Genomic DNA, 18,392 nt, shown 5'->3' with positions numbered 1-18,392 from the left:
GCAGTGAAACATGCCAAATAGTGCTATTTTCATGATTTATCACATTTTTATGTGGTTCAGATACAAAAATATTTTGAGTTTCTATTTATTAAACAAATTTCCTTCATTGTATCAACTCAAAATTTTAATTTCAATAAACTCAAAATTTTAAGGCAACCAGGTTACTTACTTTTTTAAGTTAAACCAACAAAAAACACCACAAATTTTTTACAGTGTGTCTTCTGATGAATACAAAAGACGATATTTTGAAGAATATGTGTAACAGTTGACGGAAAAAATAATCTGGTTATATGATACAAATGTCAAAATTATTTATTATTAAAATAATACCATTGCCCATAATTCCAATAATAGTACCATTGCCATTGGTAAATGTTTTTTGAGGTCATGAGGTAGTAATGTGCAAGGAACCGTGCAAAAACAAGCCTTACACAGTAAATTGTGTGAAAGGGAATAAATGTCATTGGTCATTTATACCATTAGTGTACATTTCATAATTTAATCAAAACTGCAGTGAATATTGTGTATAGGTATATAATAAAGTAAAGGTAAAATCATATAGTCATATGAATATCTAAATATTTAATTCCATATTTTAATTTATGGTCTTAACAGCAACACTATGCATTGTCTTGTTACCAATATTCTTTAAAATATCACAACATGAGGGTGAGTAAATGATGACAGAATTTTCATTTTCGAGTGAAATGTTGTTACAGTGGTGAGATGAGATTTTGTGCCATCTATGTCCTAATCAATGTGGCTAATAACAGACAAGCCATGCTCCCAAACTAACACCAGAAACTGCCAATAGATAAATCTCTCCAGGTATCAAATACCAACAGTAAATGATGACCTAAAGACCCCTTATGAAAGAAATATTATAACTTTACAACTGTGCTGACAATAATAAAAAATAAAAAAGCAAATTAAAACAGCATCTGCTTGAATATGCTTTTCTTTACACCAAAAGTGATTCCAAGTATTTAAAAAGAGAAAAACACACATTACATGAGATTTTTGCACAGTTTGATAATGTGAAAGGTGTTTATCAAATTATAATTTTAAGAAGAAAATAAGTAAGAAGTATTTTATTTTTTAGAGAGATAAAAGGACGAAGAAGAAATGTATAAGCATCAGTTTGATGTTAAAACATAATGATTGAAAAAATGAATGAAATATTTCGATTGCCAAAATCACTGTTCTGTTTGTGAACACAGAACTAATGTCTTCTTGTCACGCTGCTTCTTGTGTTTGTTGGCAAACCTCCTGGCGAGCAGACGTTGATTCATGAGTACATGGTGAGTCCTATCCACTAAAACACAGATATAGGTTGTAAATGTATGAACTTTAAATAACCACAAATAATAATAATAATCAAACTCTTGTATATGGTTGTATGTGGTTGGGGAAATTAAATGTTTACATCAGGATTACCTCACTCTCATTAAGAGTTATCTTCCCACTTTCGCAGAGTCTCTGGAATATGCCTGATAAAGAGAATAAATGCTGTTAATGTAATAAATCTAAAAACATAATATCCGGCAGGGTTTTTACCTCAAGCTATTTCAGGAATGCAAAAGCATCCAACCATATTTTGTTTACCAGTTTGTATGCACAACTCTTGGTAGCTTACCCTAACATTTTTATTTTTGTTTTACATGTTCTGTGTGGGTTTCCTCAGTTTCTCCCACAATCCAAAGACGTGCAGGTTCAGGTGAAACAGAGGGCCATATATTAACAGTCTAAGCACATGGTCTGAAGCACATGGCATAAGTGCACTTAAGAACTGTCCGAATCCACAATGGGGAAAATGGTCTGCGTGCCAGGCCCATGGTCTAAAAGGGTTGTCTACAGTCTCTTAATGAGTAATGGATGTTTTGGGCATAATGAGCAATAATAATAATCCTTTAAAGCTACACTGTGTAACTTTTTTAGTTTATTCTTAGCTAAAAACAATTAGTTGTTTCAAAAATATATGTGCTCATTAATGTATATTTACTTCTTTTAAGTAATAAAGTATTCTCGTAAGTTTATAATATGCTATTGAAAATACATACGGGTGAGGGGTTCGAATGCTGGTCGCCATGTTGCCCCTCCATCTTGAAAGTACATTAGCCAAAGAGGGACATACCCGTAAATTCAAGCTTCGCCTTTCGCATTTTAACACTCGATGGCACCGTGTCGAATGTGAAGAGGGGGATTGCCATGTTAATCTTGGACTAAATCGGCCACCGTAGGAGTTAAAACGAAATCAGAATTGAGAGGAACAGGACCTATTATTCACTGGATGGTCATATACCTTTACACCACTGGATGGGGGAAAATATCACACAGTGTAGCTTTAATGTTTTTTATATTTAAAAATATTTGCATGCTGCTGCGTGTCCCTGTGTGTAATAAGCAGAGTGTACGCATGTTGTGCACCCGTCTATAGGTGCATATTACTTACACTTTAAATAACAAAAAAAAATATTGTGCCATTGACTTTAGAGTAGCTTTTTGTTTGTCAATGGCAGAGTCTATTAGCCTAGAAATCTAGACGCACCCTAGCGGCAGCAAATTTAATCTGCCCGCGAGTGTCGTCTAGCAACTCTCAATACCCTTCTGAGCTGTAATCGCCGAACTCTCTCCGGGCCAATCACATCGTGTATAGAGTCGGTGGGCGGGGCCGTAATGACGACGGCCAAGTTGCGCTTGCGTGCTTCTATTAAACACAGAAACTGGCGAACGGCGGTCTTTCGAAACAGGTTTGACCGCGACTCTGGAAGACTTGGAGTTAAGCTTTTCTCTGAGAAAAGAACAAAGAACGGCACTGAAGTCATTCTTAAAAAGGGAAGATTCTGAGTTTTGCCGACCGGATACGCAAATGTTTAATCTATCAACAAGCTCTGTTTCACCTTCATTGCTCTGGTTGGTTGTAGCACTATCCTATCGCATGCAGAGGGAGTTTGAAAGACGACAATTGAGCCCTGTCAATGGTGAGTTTCCAGACCAAACGTCTTGATGTGGGTCTGGCTTGCCAGGCTAAGAGTCTATTTCAGTTGCCTCAAAATAGCAATGTGCCAACAATGCGCCTGAACACACCTTGTTTTCAGACCATTTTCAGACTAATTTGCCTTTAAAAAAAAAAAAAAAAAACTTTTGTTTTGGTATTAAAAAAACAAACAATTAAACCCTGCCCAGGTGAAAATAATAACACAAAAATAACTAAGTAACTCGGTCAGTTACTTTTTAGTGAGTAACGCATATTGTAATGCATTACTTTTAAAAGTAACTTTGACCGACACTGGATGTTACATCAAGAGTGTGAATGTGAGTGTTTGAGAACATCAAATTGCTTTTCAGTCTATTAGTATTACTCACTAGCCATGCAGTTCAAACGCATGACAAGGCATATGAAACCCTCCAGAGAGATCTGTTCAGAAGCACCCCCATACCGCACAACCATGAGATTCAGGATGTCTTCATTTAGATGCATGCCTAGGATACAAGGACCATGACATAAATACACTATCTATACAATGTGTGAATGAAAACATTATATATATTTTATCACAATATCAATATCTATGTGGATGAACTTGACATTGTATGGGTCACTGGGCAGCTATGATATGAATAACCGAATACCACCAGCAGTGATATTTGTAAAATGAAGTTAATGCAACTATTGTATACTTTTATACTACTAGGAAATACAATATTTTCAACAATGTTTTACTGCAGCAAAGTATAAACTGTATAAGCCTCAACCTGTTTTCGTTAATGCATTTTGCAGTTCGCTCAAATTCAGAACGCCATCTTTGGAAGTATCCATGCTGTAGAAGATATCCTGTAAAAAAAAATGTAAGTGTCTTATTAAAACTCAACACATAGCTATTTCTTGTCTGAAAAAAGGGATACTTCACCACTTTTTCACATGTTATTGCCTGAACTAAAACGAGTTGATACATACCTCTCTCGTCTCAGTGCGTGCACTTAATCTCTCTGACGCGCGGTGACGATCTGATAGCATTTAGCTTAGCCCACTAAGCCCAGTTCATTCATTAGGTACCAAACAGAGATCAAGTTAGAAGCGACCAAACACCTCCACGTTTCCCTATTTAAATACAGTTACACTAATAGTTGAACGATCAAGTATGGTGACATAAAATAAAACGTGGCGCTTTTCTAAGCGGATTAAAAAGGAGAACTATAATGTATGGCGGATTAGCACTTCTGAGAGTACTTCGACTCGGCGCAGTAAAAAGTCCTGCCTGAAAAATAAAGAGACGTCCTCCCTCGCGTCTCCCCCTCACTCTCTCATTTCTGTCAATAGGAGGGAGGGGGAGATGTGAGGGAGGATGTTTCAGCCAGGCAATAACATAGTTTAATATGAAAAAGCGGTGAAGTATCCCTTTAATACTGTAACAATAGGCAAGGCAAGGCATAGCATAGCTAAATTCCAAACTCAATTCCACTCACCTTGTACGTCATAATGCGGGTCCACAGACGAAGAAATTCTGATCCACGAAGTCTTCCAGTGACAGACAACTTTTTTTATTGTTACAGTCAAGGAATATTTCAAGAGCTAAAACATGTTTCTTCACAGTACGACTGGAAATACAAGCTGAACCATGGGGTTCATACACTTGCCAAAAGTATTGGGATACCCCTCCAAATTATTGCCTGTGAAGACGTGTTCTCTGGAGTGATGAATAACGCTTCTCTGTCTGGCAATCCGATGGATGAGTCTGGGTTTGGCGGTTGCCAGGAGAAGGGTACTTGTCTGACTACATTGTGCCAAGTGTAAAGTTTGGTGGAGAGGGGATTATGGGATAAATGGTGATTATGGTTATGATGGGGATTGCTAATGCTTCAGCATACCAAGACATTTTGGACACTCATGCTCCCCACCTTGTGGAAACAGTTTAAGGATGAACCCTTCTTGTTCCAACATGACTTCGCATAAAGACATGGATGAATGAGTTTGGTGTGGAGGAACTTGATCGGCCTGCACCTCAACCTGACCTCAACCTGATGGAACACCTTTTGGATGAATGAGAGCGGAGACTGCGTGCAAGGCCTTCTCATCAAACCTAAAGGATTATGAATGGGATGTCATTCAAGTTCATGTGCACGTAAAGGCAGGCGTCCCAAAACTTTTGCCAATCGTGTGTATATAATCATTCAACATTAACAAACTATTTTTAATAGTTTTTAATTCATTTTTAAGGGTGGAAAAAGGATACATCTGCCATGGCAATTATACTTCTGCAGGAATCCAGGCCAAATCCTTCAGTATTTTTATTTCCTGAAAGGTACAAGTCACATTTGTGAGATTTATGAGGCAATTTTAGATTTCTGAACTGTAAAACTTTTATAGCTGTAGTTTACATAAAACACTCACCTCTAAGTAGATTTTCATGAAGCAGCTGTTGAAGTTTCTCAGCATCAACAACTTTGTACTGTTTCCAAAAAAAAAGACATTCAAGAGTTTAAAGCTTGTAGCAGCTTGTATATTTTTTATGATATATTAGCTTTCATAGTTACCTGATCAGAATATTGTCGAAACAGAGTTTTCGATTTCAATCCTTCATCCACTTTTTCTGTGTATCCGCCCTAAACATGAGAAAGGAGATGGCTCTTATCAGCAACTATTTCACAACTCAAGTTCCCATTTCTAAAGCAGAAAACAAAGCTCTGATAACACTATCTATTTTTTAATAAATAGGAAAAAGATAAGGTTGGTTGCAAATGCAATTGCAGCGAGATGTTGGAAAAAGAAGAAATATTTCAGAGACTAATTGCATTTATTAAAAAAAACAATAGAAAAATTGTCCAAATGATTCTGTGTATTACCTCGCCTACAAGATCCACAAGAAAATCTTTCTCAGTCCTTTCTGTATCCTTTCTGAATTAAAAACACATGTTTAAAAAAATGTACATGTGTAATAAAGCACACAATAGTGAACATTTCAGTGTATAAATTAGTCTGTTTTTTTCATCTTTTCAAGCATAAATAATTACTTAAATTTTGAATATTGTAAAGAAGAGTGGTCAATTGTTCCACCCTTCATGCAACTTACTGAATGTTGATCTCATTTTTGCACAGAATGGACAGGATGAATTCTGCGTTCTTATTAGGGTAGAAAGTGGAGGGTACAATGAGATACTCTCCAGGCTCCAGTCTGAATAATTTCATCACCTCTCTTGCATCCTGATAGTCCCCGCTCATTGCCACAGGCTTTCTGCTATAGAAAAAGCTTGATCCAAACTTTCCCTCAGATCTCATCTAAAGGATAATGAAACATAAACAAGTGTCACTGAACATACACAATTAAAGTGTCAGAAAGGTATAAAAATGGATGCCATATGTATTAATACAACCTGAAATACTTTTTAAACCAACAACAGAAACTGTGAATATATTTTACTTGCCTCGGGTGGAACCTGAAAAAAATAAAAATGAATTATGAACCAATACAGGTTACACTCTAAGCACAAAGGCATCATTGTAAAACCAATATCTATTGCATTTTTTTGTTAATACTGACCGCAAACACGCAGAAACCGATGCCATGGTGTGCAGCACGGCGTCGGTTTCTCTTATCAGGTTTCTGCATGAGAGACACCAGAACATTGTTCTGGCCCTGGTCACAGTTCTTATCCAACTCATCAATCTTCAGCCAAAACTGGGGGTTGGAACAGAATGTGTCTACAATTACAGGACATGGGTGTTAGAAGCAGATTTGCACTGATGACAAGCAGCTTTATTACTACAATTAATGAAAAACACCTAAATTATTAATGCAGCCTCCAGCTGTACTCCCAGTAACCCAGCTGCCATGGTGGCACTTGGACCTCCAGTGACATGCAGACTTTCCATCCATAAAATCAGGACAGGAACAGCAGATATCCATGTTGTCAAATGTTCTAAGGAAATCTTTCATTGGCATCCTGAAGAGAAAAAAAACTCTTCCTAAGTAAATCCTAGACAAAATGTAATTTGTGTTCTAGTACACATTACGGTTGTTGTTTTTTAACGTGGTTCATACTCACCAGAACTCCCCATTTTCATCCAGAACATGCTGTTTGCGGTCCTCATCACTCACTGTGTTCCACAAGGGTGATCTGGAAGAGTTATGTAAAACAAACATCAGAATAAAGGATCATTTTGACTGTGCAATAATCATGAAATTTCATTTTTGTTTGTTGAGAACTGTAAAAAAATGTTTTACTGCCAGTTGTCCTGCTAGTTATGTTAAACTGTGTGATATAATTCACGATTCCCTACCTTTTGCTCAAGTATTTTGGTAAAATTGTTCTACTGTCTGTTCTAATCTAAGCACACTATACTGACCCCTGTCCACCTCTGAAAGCGCCAACAGGGGGCATTTGAGCATCAGAACTGGACCACGGACCAATGGAAGAAGGTGGTCTGGTCTGATGAATTACGTTTTCTTTTACATCACGTGGATGGCCAGGTGTGTGTGCGTCGCCTGCCCAGGGAACACATGGCACCAGGATACACTTTGGAAAGAAGACAAGCTGGCGGAGGCTTTTGGCAATGTTCTGCTGGGAAACCTTGGGTCCTGCCATCCATGTGGATGTTACTTTGAACCGTACCACCTACCTAAGCATAGTTGCAGACCATGTACACCCTTTCATGGAAACGGTATTCTCTAGTGGCTGTGGCCTCTTTCAGCAGGATAATGCTCCTGCCACAAAGCAAAAATGGTTCAGGAATGGTTGAGAAGCACAACAACGAGTTTGAGGTGCCGACTTGGCCTCCGAATTTCCCAGATCTCAATCCAATCGAACATCTGTGGCATGTGCTATACAAACAAGTCAGATCCTGAGGCCCCACTTTGCAACTTTCAGGACTTAAAGGATCTGCTGCTAACATCCTGGTGCTAGATACCACAGCACACCTTCAGGGGTCTAGTGGAGGCCATCCCTCAATGGGTCAGGGCTGTATTGGCAAGCGAGTAAATTCAGATGTTGAGTGCGCCGGAAGGACTGCCGCTTTTGTATAGTTTGTGCTTGCTGTTTAATAATCATTTGAAACTTAGCAAACTGGCAGCTCCAGTAGTAATGAAAACCTTTATCTTGAACTCTGTCATGGAAAATTGCATGTGTAAACCCTAATTGAATAATTTATTAATAAATGAAAAAGGAATTTATATCTGTAAGACATTATTCTGTAGCCACATTGGACCAGTGGTTTGGAAAATGGATGGATGGATGATTCAACTGTGGGCGCCATCTTCTTGTGAGATGCGGGAATAAATTCAATGTAGGACTCACATACATTAGTTGTATACTTGTTATTGCAGTGCATTGTGGGATTGAATGAGTGCACTCAATTTCGTCCACCATGGTTTCGGACACCTCGACAAATGGCCGTCCCCTCAAATGGTGCCTTATTTAAGAATACAGGGCGATTTCGGATACAGCCTCAGTTCTGAGTTCGTTGTTGAAGTTATGGTAGATATGTAGTGTTCACTTGCTTTCTTTTGTTCTTGTGTTGTAAAACTTGTGTTTGAGCTTCATTCTGTCACGCATCTCTCTTTAGATTGAACTACACTGCACTGTTACAAACATTTGTTTGTTGTCGTTTATTGGTTGTTTATTAATGTTTTGCTATCCTTGTGTATTACTTATCTTGTAATTGGTTTGTTTGTTGCTTTGGATGAGATCATTGTTGTTGTGCTGTTTCGAAAATCTTTTTGTTGGTGTTTTTTAGGGCTTTCTGTGTTTTGTAAATTGTGTATTAGGACCCACTTGAAAATGAGATTTCAAGGGGTTTATCCCAAGGAATAAAATATATTGCATATAGGACTAAACTAAAAGGCCTGGATTCACAGACAGGGTTTAGATTAAGGTTTAGTTCAATCAGGACATTTAATTAGCTTTTCATAAACATAAAGAAAACCATTACTGGTGTGTGTATGGGACAAAACAATTTAAGTTATTTTAAGATATATCAGTGTAAGTTGCTTTCAGGCTTAAACATACATTTTAGTCTGGGACTAGCTCAAGCCTTGTCTGTGAAACCGGGGGAAAACATGTTTAAAATGTGTTGTTAAATCGGTTCTCACTTGTCACTCCAGTCTCCATTCCACTCACTGTCTCCCCATGGGTTGAACAATCTCACCAGCTGAACTGGATATTTACCGCTCATGACCTGTGGAGCATGATTTTATACATTTATATGTGGCAGATCTTTCTAATATTACCAGTAACTATATTTTGTAATTTACCAGAATATTGAAGTATGTTTATTTTTAATTATTTGTCATGTTCGATAGGAAGTTAATGATTTTTCCACAATTTCCCACACCCTTTCTAACAGGTACAAGCTTGTTAAAAAAAAAAGTGCTTTAAGCAACAAGTGGTTAAGGTTCCCTCACAAAATAAATGGATGATCATACATGGAATGATATACTGTAGCTGCCATTATATTTTTAAGAGGGGGTCCCTTGTTAAGTTTTTTTGGGGTCCTTGGCATCAAAAAGTTTGAACACCCATGATTTGATTTTTAATAAAGACTATTCAAAGTGATTTTTCCATTTCTCACTACTGTCTTAACAGAACCAGTGCTCGAAGTGGGCTTCTACATTTTAATCTGTAGCATACCCTCAATATTTCTTTTTGCATACCGGCACTTCTCACATGTTGGCGGCACTCTGACTGCTGCGCCCCTGAAACGTGATTTTAACCGAGATGAGCCCGTCTCCTGGGACCCTCCCCCACTGGCACTTTTTTCCCACTTCGAGCACTGAGCAGAACAAACACCAAGATTTGCAAAAAGGCCAAATCATGTATAAACATGTAAAGCACGTTGTGTGTCAAGTTGGTTGGCTTTCCTTTTCCTTTATCCCACCTTGCGACCTTTTAAGAATCTGATGCACGCTGAGACTTGATTTTGTGCAGTCTTACCTGGTAAACCTTTGTCACAGTGTAAGCGTGGCCCAGAACTATGCCATTTGGTAATCGTTCCTCCTTCTGATTGTGTGAAAACAGAAAATGTATTAGGAGACAGATGGTGTGTTTTTTTTGGAATCCCACACATTAAAATGTCCCTACTGCCTTAGAGCGATCACTTAAATAGGTTTCTGTTTCAGTTCTTATCTTTGTGTCATACTCTGTAAATAGCACCCAAAAAAAAAAGCATTTTTGGAGGAGTTTTGGAAATAGAGAGACTGTGCGGTCGAAGGTCTGTCCTTCAGAGCAGTGGTTTTCAAACCTGTCCTGGAGGCACCCCAACCCTGCACATTTTGCGTGTCTCCCTCATTTATCACACCTGATTTAACTCATCAGCTTGTTAGCAGAGACTGCAAGAACTGAATTGGGTGTGTCTGATAAGGGAGACATACAAAATGTTCTGGGCTGGGAAAACCACGGCTTTAGAGGATAGCAAATGCAGTTCTGCATTGTAAATGTTTTCTAATCTGACCACTTCATAACTGTATGCAGTCTGCATTGTGACTGTTTGGTCTGAAAAACTAAACAAAAAACATTGCCCCATTATCATTATATGACATTATTAGACCACTCCAATGAACATTACATTTTTTTTAAATTAAAGGAATATGTATTTCAGGTGCAATGACCCAAAGAGAGCATATTAAGTGCAACTAAAACTTCTATATAACCTAAAGAACCACAATCGCTTAAAGAATATTTCTGCAATTTATGTTTTTGGCATGACCACAGTTTGCCAATAGGTTTTTTTTGTTTTTTTGTTTTTTGCTTACCCCTGGGGGAGTTTCACAGCCCATAAGGACTTCTGACTGGAAAGCACGGTACATAATCTCCCACAAATCAGTCGGAGCCGTTTTCAGGATGTAGTGCATATGAACCCCACCGGTGAAGTCCATGAGGGCCTCAGATACCCGGCCAGTGTGCATATCAGCGTAGGAGCCGCACACCCTGTAACAGACATTTAAACACTAAATTGTATGCCGCAATAATAATAAACATACATTTTCATAGTGCAAATTTACACAAACCACAGGTTGAATTACAGCAGTGCTTATTTTGAATACAACAGCACTCTTGCTTATATATACTTGAAATTATTTTTTATAAAGTCACATAAAGACTAAAAGATGTACAGGCACTTACTTTGCATATGCTTTCTCCAGCAAGGCTGGCCAGAACTCATTTTTTGTTTTTGATCTCACAAAAATCAGCTGGCGGTTGATTGTTGGCAGTTTGTCATCAATCACAACATCATACCATTTTCCAAAGCGCCAGAACTGTAGGTTTAAATAACCAGAACACAAGAATAACTGGGTGTAACTGGGGTTTCAATTCTCGATAATATGATCAAAATTATGGCACGAAATAAGAGGAACTTACCCTGAAGTGAAATAAACCAGTATAATTGTGGCTGAATGACTGTCCGTCTGGGACGACCTTATGTAATAAGTTGCTTTGAAATGTTAGAGCCCCAACAGAGGCCAGAAACCAGCAGTTGCCTGAGGAAAAAAAAAGTCTCAGTAAATTTGGCATCAATTATATTTCACAACTAATTTCTGATTTTCTGACTGACTGTGGCTTTCACTGTCATTTCCGCTCACTTCTGTTGCGTGTCCTGAAGCTGGCAAACCGTGTTAGCGTGGAGTCTGACGAGGAGGGAGCGAGGGAAACACCAATCTCCAGTATTTTGAATTTGGACCGCAGTACCTATTTCAACCACCAGCTGTCAATCCTACATACTGCACCTTTAACCAAAACCCCGTTCAAACAAGCCTTTGACTTCGGGACAATGGAATCGGAAGTGCTAAAATCCTGCTAACTTGTTCTGCGTCTTGGTCTAAAAAGTGATGTCATGCCTGCCCCACTCTACAACAGGGTTGCCAACTTTTAAGTTCAGGTTGGAGTGAGATTTATTTTTTTATTTATTTATTTGGGGTTCGATTTCGATCTTGATTCACTATCAATTCATATGTAGTATATATTCTACTGTACATAATAAGGAAAAAATAGTTTGTCTTAGCACTATTTTAAACGTTTCATTAATATTCACTTGTGTATGCTTATATAAGAATCATTATTCATTACAAATATTAGGATGCAAGCTATTAACATTTTAAAATTTCACATTTAAAGAAATCTAGTGTTTGATCATATCTAAATATTTATTAAAATGCAAGACTGCAATACTTTCTTGAGCAACTAGATAAGATACATGTATATTAATTAAAGAGCCATAAGGCGCCTGCTAGATAATGGCATTACAAATGAACATTTGTTTTTTGTTTTTTTGCCACAAAATGACTCTTATTTGCCTCTTTGAATTCTCTATTTTACTCTTAATTACACTAATTGTAATATAAATAATACAAATGTTAGCAGAAAAATATTTTAAGTGTTGATTAATTGACAATAATTATTGCACAAATAGTATTTAGTACCAAAAGATCTCCTCAAAATATTCAATAAATATTATTGAACTAAAATATAGAACCTTTCTTTAATTGAAAAATAGTTATGGTGTATGGTCACACTTGTCATCAATGAGTATGAGTGTGACCGATTAGTAAGGAATACCTGAGGGCTAAATACAAGAATAACATTTATGATACAATGTTACATCTCTATCACTCTCCATAATAAAACAATCCTGTAAATATGGTTGACTTAATAATCAATGCACATTATGCTGAACTGTTTACCAAATATTGCTGCAAACATAGTTAAACTGTTGTGTATCTGCTTAAGCCATTCAAATGCATCACACCGTGCTAGAAGTATTAAGAGCCCCATGAACCACGTGACTGCGCGCCGCCGGGAGACGAGAGCATGTCAACTCAGCTTTTCAACGCCTCTGGCTTTAACATTATGCCACATTAGCACCAAAACGCTATTTATTGTTTGAATTTAGCATTGAAACTTAAAAAAATGTAAAAATGTAGTTTAATATAAAAAGCAGGTTTGATAAGACCATTTGGTGTGAGATTAGCAGAGTGAGAGCATGAGACAGAGCCTGAAAGTGTTAGCCTGACAAGCCAGACCCACATCAAGATGTTTGGTCTGGAAACTCACCATTGACAGCTCAATCTGAGGGGCGGGATAAACGGTTGTCTTTCAAACTCCCTCTGCACGCGATAGGATAGCGCTACAACCAACCAGAGCAACGAAGGTGAAGCGGAGCTAGCTGATAGATTAAACATTCACTGTATCCGGTCGGCAAAACTCCGAACACATCTTCCCTTTTTAAGAATGACTTCAGTGCCGTTCTTTGTTCTTTTCTCAGAGAAAAGCTTAACTCCAAGTCTTCCAGAGTCGCGGTCAAAGCTGATTCGAAAGACCGCCGTTCGCCAGCTTCTGTGTTTACTAGAAGCACGCGCCACTTTGCCGTCATTATGTTAAGCCCCGCCCACCGACACTATACGCGAGGTGATTGGCCCGACCAGAGTTTGGCATTTACAGCTCAGAAGTGTATTGAGAGTTGCTAGACGACACTCGCGCATGTTTTTTTTTTTTTTGCTGCCGCTAGGGTGCGTCTAGATTTCTAGGCTATGAAAGCGTGTCTCACGCATTGGCAACCCTGCTCTGCAGAGAAATACTGAGTGCACTTTTTTAATGCTCAGGTAGGCCATTTTTGTTATACTGGTTGAAACTCTTCTCATTTTGATAGCTATAGATTATATAAGTGGTATTCTGTGGAAGTCTTGGGATTAAAGAAAAGCACGTCCGTTCGTTGTATTGATGCAATGGTATGATGTCCTACCTGGCTGTCAACGTTTGTTTTTCCATACCTCTGACTGCATACCCTGCTCGCACAGCCATCACACATCATCAGCGCATTTCGTAAGGTTATACAGAGTTGAAGACGAACAGTTATAGAGCCCCGCAAACAAACAGCAGCCACGTTTTTTCTATGGCAACACTATCAACACCAAAATGAATCTGCAGCAGTCAGGTGGTGCAAATAACGTTAGAGCTCTATAAATCGTTTAACTTAAATAGTATTGTACTGTTATGAGGTAATGTACCGCTGTCTCGTGGCGCTTTGCAGACTCTTTAGCTGTGCGCCTTCAAGTGTTATGGTGGAGGCGATGAGGTGTGGCTTTGGAGACGCTCTGAAGGGAGGGTGGGGTGCTTTTAAAGCTATTGCTAGCATCTCCAAAATGGCCTACCTAAGCTTGAAGTGTCTAAATTAAAACAACAATATTGTGGAGACGCATACTTTACCTATATTCCCTTGGGCGTAGTCAAACCTGGAAACTGACTCTACAACAAATTCAGCAGCATCTGGATACAATTTCTGAAAGAAAATAAGTAATACCTTCAGTATTTGGCATTTGATCAACTGATGCATTCTGTGAAAGGGATGTGACTGATACTGATTTTAGTACTTAACACTTTTAAGCATTTAGATTGTCAGAGTCACATATTTTAGCTTTCAACAAAAGTAATTAGTGTCATCAGAACACGTTAAAGATGAAGTAGATGACATACAGTTGGTCTTATCCACTCCACTCGGGCCATGACTTCTGGCTCCAGCAGCCCTTCGCCAATGGAGCGAGGGTCTGGCGGGAAAAAATCGTCCACAAATCTTTGTCTTGTCTTGAGACAGTAGTCTTGTAAGAAGCTGTAGTCCTGATCCATGAACTTCAGAGGATTTGTTGCAGAGCCCATGCCGCCCTTCATGTTGCGGTCATCCATGACCTTTAGGCACATGCCATGTAGAGCCGCTGGATGAGGCATTTTGGAATCTGTCTGGATTTCTTAACTATTAAAAAAAGGAAATAACAATAATAATACAAATATATTACATTGCGTTAATAAAAGTTACCTCTATCACATGTATATCCAGCAGTTCCCATTGACCGCCTGTGGCACCAGAAACACCAGCCACACTCTTTATTTTATAGGCAGGTCAGTGTTTACCCTGATAGATCAATGTGTTCAGCTCTAAGATGACTGTTCTCATTGGTATTCGTAACAAAGAGTTTTTGAATTTGTTCACTTGTTCGATTAAGCCTAAATAAACCCCATTATTGATTTTTCTGTGTTTTAACTTTTACATGAGCCGTTTGAGGCTTTTATCCGAACAACTTACATTTCATTTAAAGAATACATCAAACCTAGCACAATGCTCAACTGTTAATGCTGCAGGAGTACAGACATAACACATAACAATAAATCACATAAAGTATAATAAATCCTTGACAACATCCAGATGTAGATGTACACTAATACTTACTTTTGATTACAGACTAAAGACAAAGTACTGGTAATTAAATTCATACTAAATTTATTAAATTCATAATAAGTATTAGTATATCAATAAAGTGTTTTTGAGATCAGTTAGTTTGTATCTTATAGGTCTTCACTTCCTACGAGACCACTGAGCTTCAACTTATTCAATAAGATGTATACGTACCTTCAGAGATGCAATGGAGATTCACCCAAATGACAGGTAATCTTCTCCGTCGGTGACTGGCTTTTATGCACTTTAGCCCTACTTCAAGCTTTAAAAACACTTGTAGAAGCCCTGCCCACTCTTATTATAACAAAGAAGTGATTGACAGAAGAATCTGAACCTTTTCATCATCCACATTTGCCAAAGGACAAAAGTTTGGTCTACATGTTATACATTCACATAAGCAAGTTATTATTGTTAATATTATCATTATTATTTTCTCGGGGGACAGAAAGAAATGTCAGATTTGCATGGTTTAATCATGATATTAAGAATACATGCTGCTTATTTAGTAGACACTCTATTAAGGTTTATAATATGTTTGCTTTTGCATGTTAGGCCTCCAAAAATGCATTCAGTGAAGCAGAAACCTGTTGATCCTGCCTGAACTTGCTTTGAATGTGGAATTCTACCGCAGGCTTCATCATTATAATGTTTGTGAGTTACCATTTATTTTCATTGTAATTCATAAATATATAATATATTTATGATATATTTATTATGATGAGTATAAAATATATATACATTATGACCACAATAAGAAAGAGTATGTGACATTTCTTGATAGATGAACACTCATGACAGGTAGGTATTTAAATCCTTGTCCCAGTACAGTATGCAAATTTAAACCAGTCAAGTCAGATCAAGAACTCACTGTCCAGTAGTATGATCTTGCCAGAAAAGAAGCATTTTCAAAGTGTAAGTTCTCTTTGGAAAACAAATTTACCAATGTAAATATATGTTGTTAACTTCAAAACCATTTTTTTAAGTCACAAAAAGCAGACATATGCTACAAATAATCATGGGTCATAGAAATGTGGAATAGTGTCCCAAAGCAAGTTGATCAGTCGCATAGCATGTCATTTTTTATTAACAAGGACCATTCTCTCTGTTATTGTTCGTTTGTTCATAATATTCAAGATTTTAAAGACTCTTGACACTGAAGGCATTGATTTTAAGAGTGAAGAGTAACTAGAAAATAGAAACTTGAATCATTTACATTTCGCTCTGATAAACATATTTAGGCTAAATTAGTTCAAAAGGAAATGAATAGCTATAAGATGAGCATTCTTGGTCTATATCTTCTTTACTGTTTGTTTTCTGTGAATGATAAAAACTCATGAATTTCTGTTCTAGCTAGTTAAAATCAAATGCACATTATTAAAGGTGTCCTAGAATGAAAAATTGAATTAACCTTGCCATAGTGAAATAATAAGAGTTCAGTACATGGACATCACATACTGTGAGTCTCAAACACCATGTGCATTGTCAGGCGGAATTGACTCAACCAAATCATCGGGAATGCAACTGTAAGGATAGCGCGAACGGCAGCTCTCATGGACGCAAAGCCATGTTCCAGGCTGTGCAGGAGACGTGAGGACTTTTCATACCCTTCACACAGATAAACAATGTCATCAGTCATGGTTGATGTTCATTGTAATCAGATAGTACAAAAATTTAATTCAAAATAGTTACTTTGTTCGGCCCATTTCAAGCAAGCTTTGCTCAGCGTCTAAAACTGAACAAAGTGGCAATTAGAACTATATTCCTGCAAGCAGTAAGTAGTGATTTTATCCTATTGACTGTTTAAACAATTTCTGATTAAATTGAAAGTTTCTTAGAGAGACAGCATTGTCTAGATAACGCAAGATGCTAGTACAGTAACAACAGGAAACATCAAGTACCATACAAAACGAAATAGTGTGTCAAATGACAAAGGTTAATATTACTTTGTATTACAAAATACAACTGTAGATACTTTGCTTACATATCATTCACTCGATCCTTCTAGCAAACTTCACCTTTTCCACCATATAAGTTAAAACGATAGTCATTTGACAAGGCTATTCATTTTGTAAAAATATATCTTTTTGAGAACTGAAGGGCCTATGATGTTTTTGCATGCTTGTATTAATAGTACATCACAGTCACTGTGTAGCCTACATTGTGACTAAAGTTATATAAACATATCGTTGACAAAAAAGACTAAACAAATGTAGTTTAAAATGTAGTTTAAAAAATAAAAACGAACAAAAACCACTGGGTTTTTTTCGGAGGGAAAGAAGAGCGCTTGTGATTGAGGTTGCCAGATTTCAGTAATTTAAATCCCCCAAACAAAGATTTTCTGTGAAAAGAACACATACTATCTGGTGTTTTACCTAAACATGTACAATCTGGCAACCATATGCACGCAAGCTCTCTCTCGCGCAGATGATCTGACAACACCAATAAACAAGCAAGCTGCATTTCAGCAATCTCCATTTGAGATGTTCTGCTTAAAGTGTCATTCAGTCGGTCTGTGTTCTGTCAGGACTCACAAGCCACTTCGCCAATCAGAGCAGAGCTCAACATTAATATTCATGACTCTTCCAAATAAGGCAAAAACAGATTATTACATCCTATGGACAATTTAAAGGGTTGTAAATGGACCTGTAAAACTGTATCTGGACAATTTTTGCCCTTAAATAAGCCACATACCCTATATGTAGATATCAGAGAACAATTTAACACATTGTTTCAACTCATTCTAGGGCACCCTAAAATGATCTAGGCTGCACAGCCGTCGTGTCACCAGTTCTCCACCAGATGTCACTATGACTACATTAGTGCGTTTCATTCCCCATCACCTGTAATCATTCAATATCTTCATGATAATGTCATGACAACTTACTTATATCTAGTTTAATTAATCTCTATGTAAAGAACTTTGAATTGCCATTATATATATATATATATATATATATATATATATATATATATATATATATATATATATATATATATATATATATATATATATATATATATATATATATATATATATATATAAATACACATACATAGAGAGAGAGAGAGAGAGAGAGAGAGAGAGAGAGAGAGAGAGAGAGAGAGAGAGAGAGAGAGAGAGAGAGAGAGAGACCATTTTTCAGAAAAACGTCATTTTAAAATATAATGTTTAGACAGA

The 18,392-nt window shown here is 37.3% G+C and overlaps 1 protein-coding gene across 1 annotated transcript; it reads right to left on the bottom strand.

The window, feature by feature from the left end:
• Window positions 1-238: 238 nt before the first annotated feature.
• On the bottom strand, window positions 239-15,453 carry si:ch211-202f3.3 (calpain-1 catalytic subunit). The gene is made up of 22 exons (XM_067455087.1): window positions 15,389-15,453; window positions 14,461-14,734; window positions 14,194-14,266; window positions 11,353-11,471; window positions 11,116-11,249; window positions 10,746-10,920; window positions 9,928-9,993; window positions 9,087-9,172; window positions 7,045-7,116; window positions 6,782-6,942; window positions 6,540-6,700; window positions 6,424-6,435; window positions 6,072-6,277; window positions 5,845-5,896; window positions 5,536-5,604; window positions 5,393-5,450; window positions 5,235-5,296; window positions 4,468-4,536; window positions 3,757-3,835; window positions 3,367-3,483; window positions 1,438-1,490; window positions 239-1,315 (listed from the first exon to the last, which is right to left on the bottom strand). Exons 2-22 carry the CDS (start codon window positions 14,707-14,709, stop codon window positions 1,289-1,291), a joined length of 2,100 nt encoding a protein of 699 aa, XP_067311188.1. The 5' UTR covers window positions 14,710-14,734; window positions 15,389-15,453; the 3' UTR covers window positions 239-1,288.
• Window positions 15,454-18,392: the final 2,939 nt, after the last annotated feature.

This window comes from Pseudorasbora parva, chromosome 10 (genome assembly GCF_024679245.1).
Source record: "Pseudorasbora parva isolate DD20220531a chromosome 10, ASM2467924v1, whole genome shotgun sequence".
In the NCBI taxonomy this organism is placed as follows: domain Eukaryota; kingdom Metazoa; phylum Chordata; class Actinopteri; order Cypriniformes; family Gobionidae; genus Pseudorasbora; species Pseudorasbora parva.
This window is presented reverse-complemented; position numbering and strand designations above follow the sequence as displayed.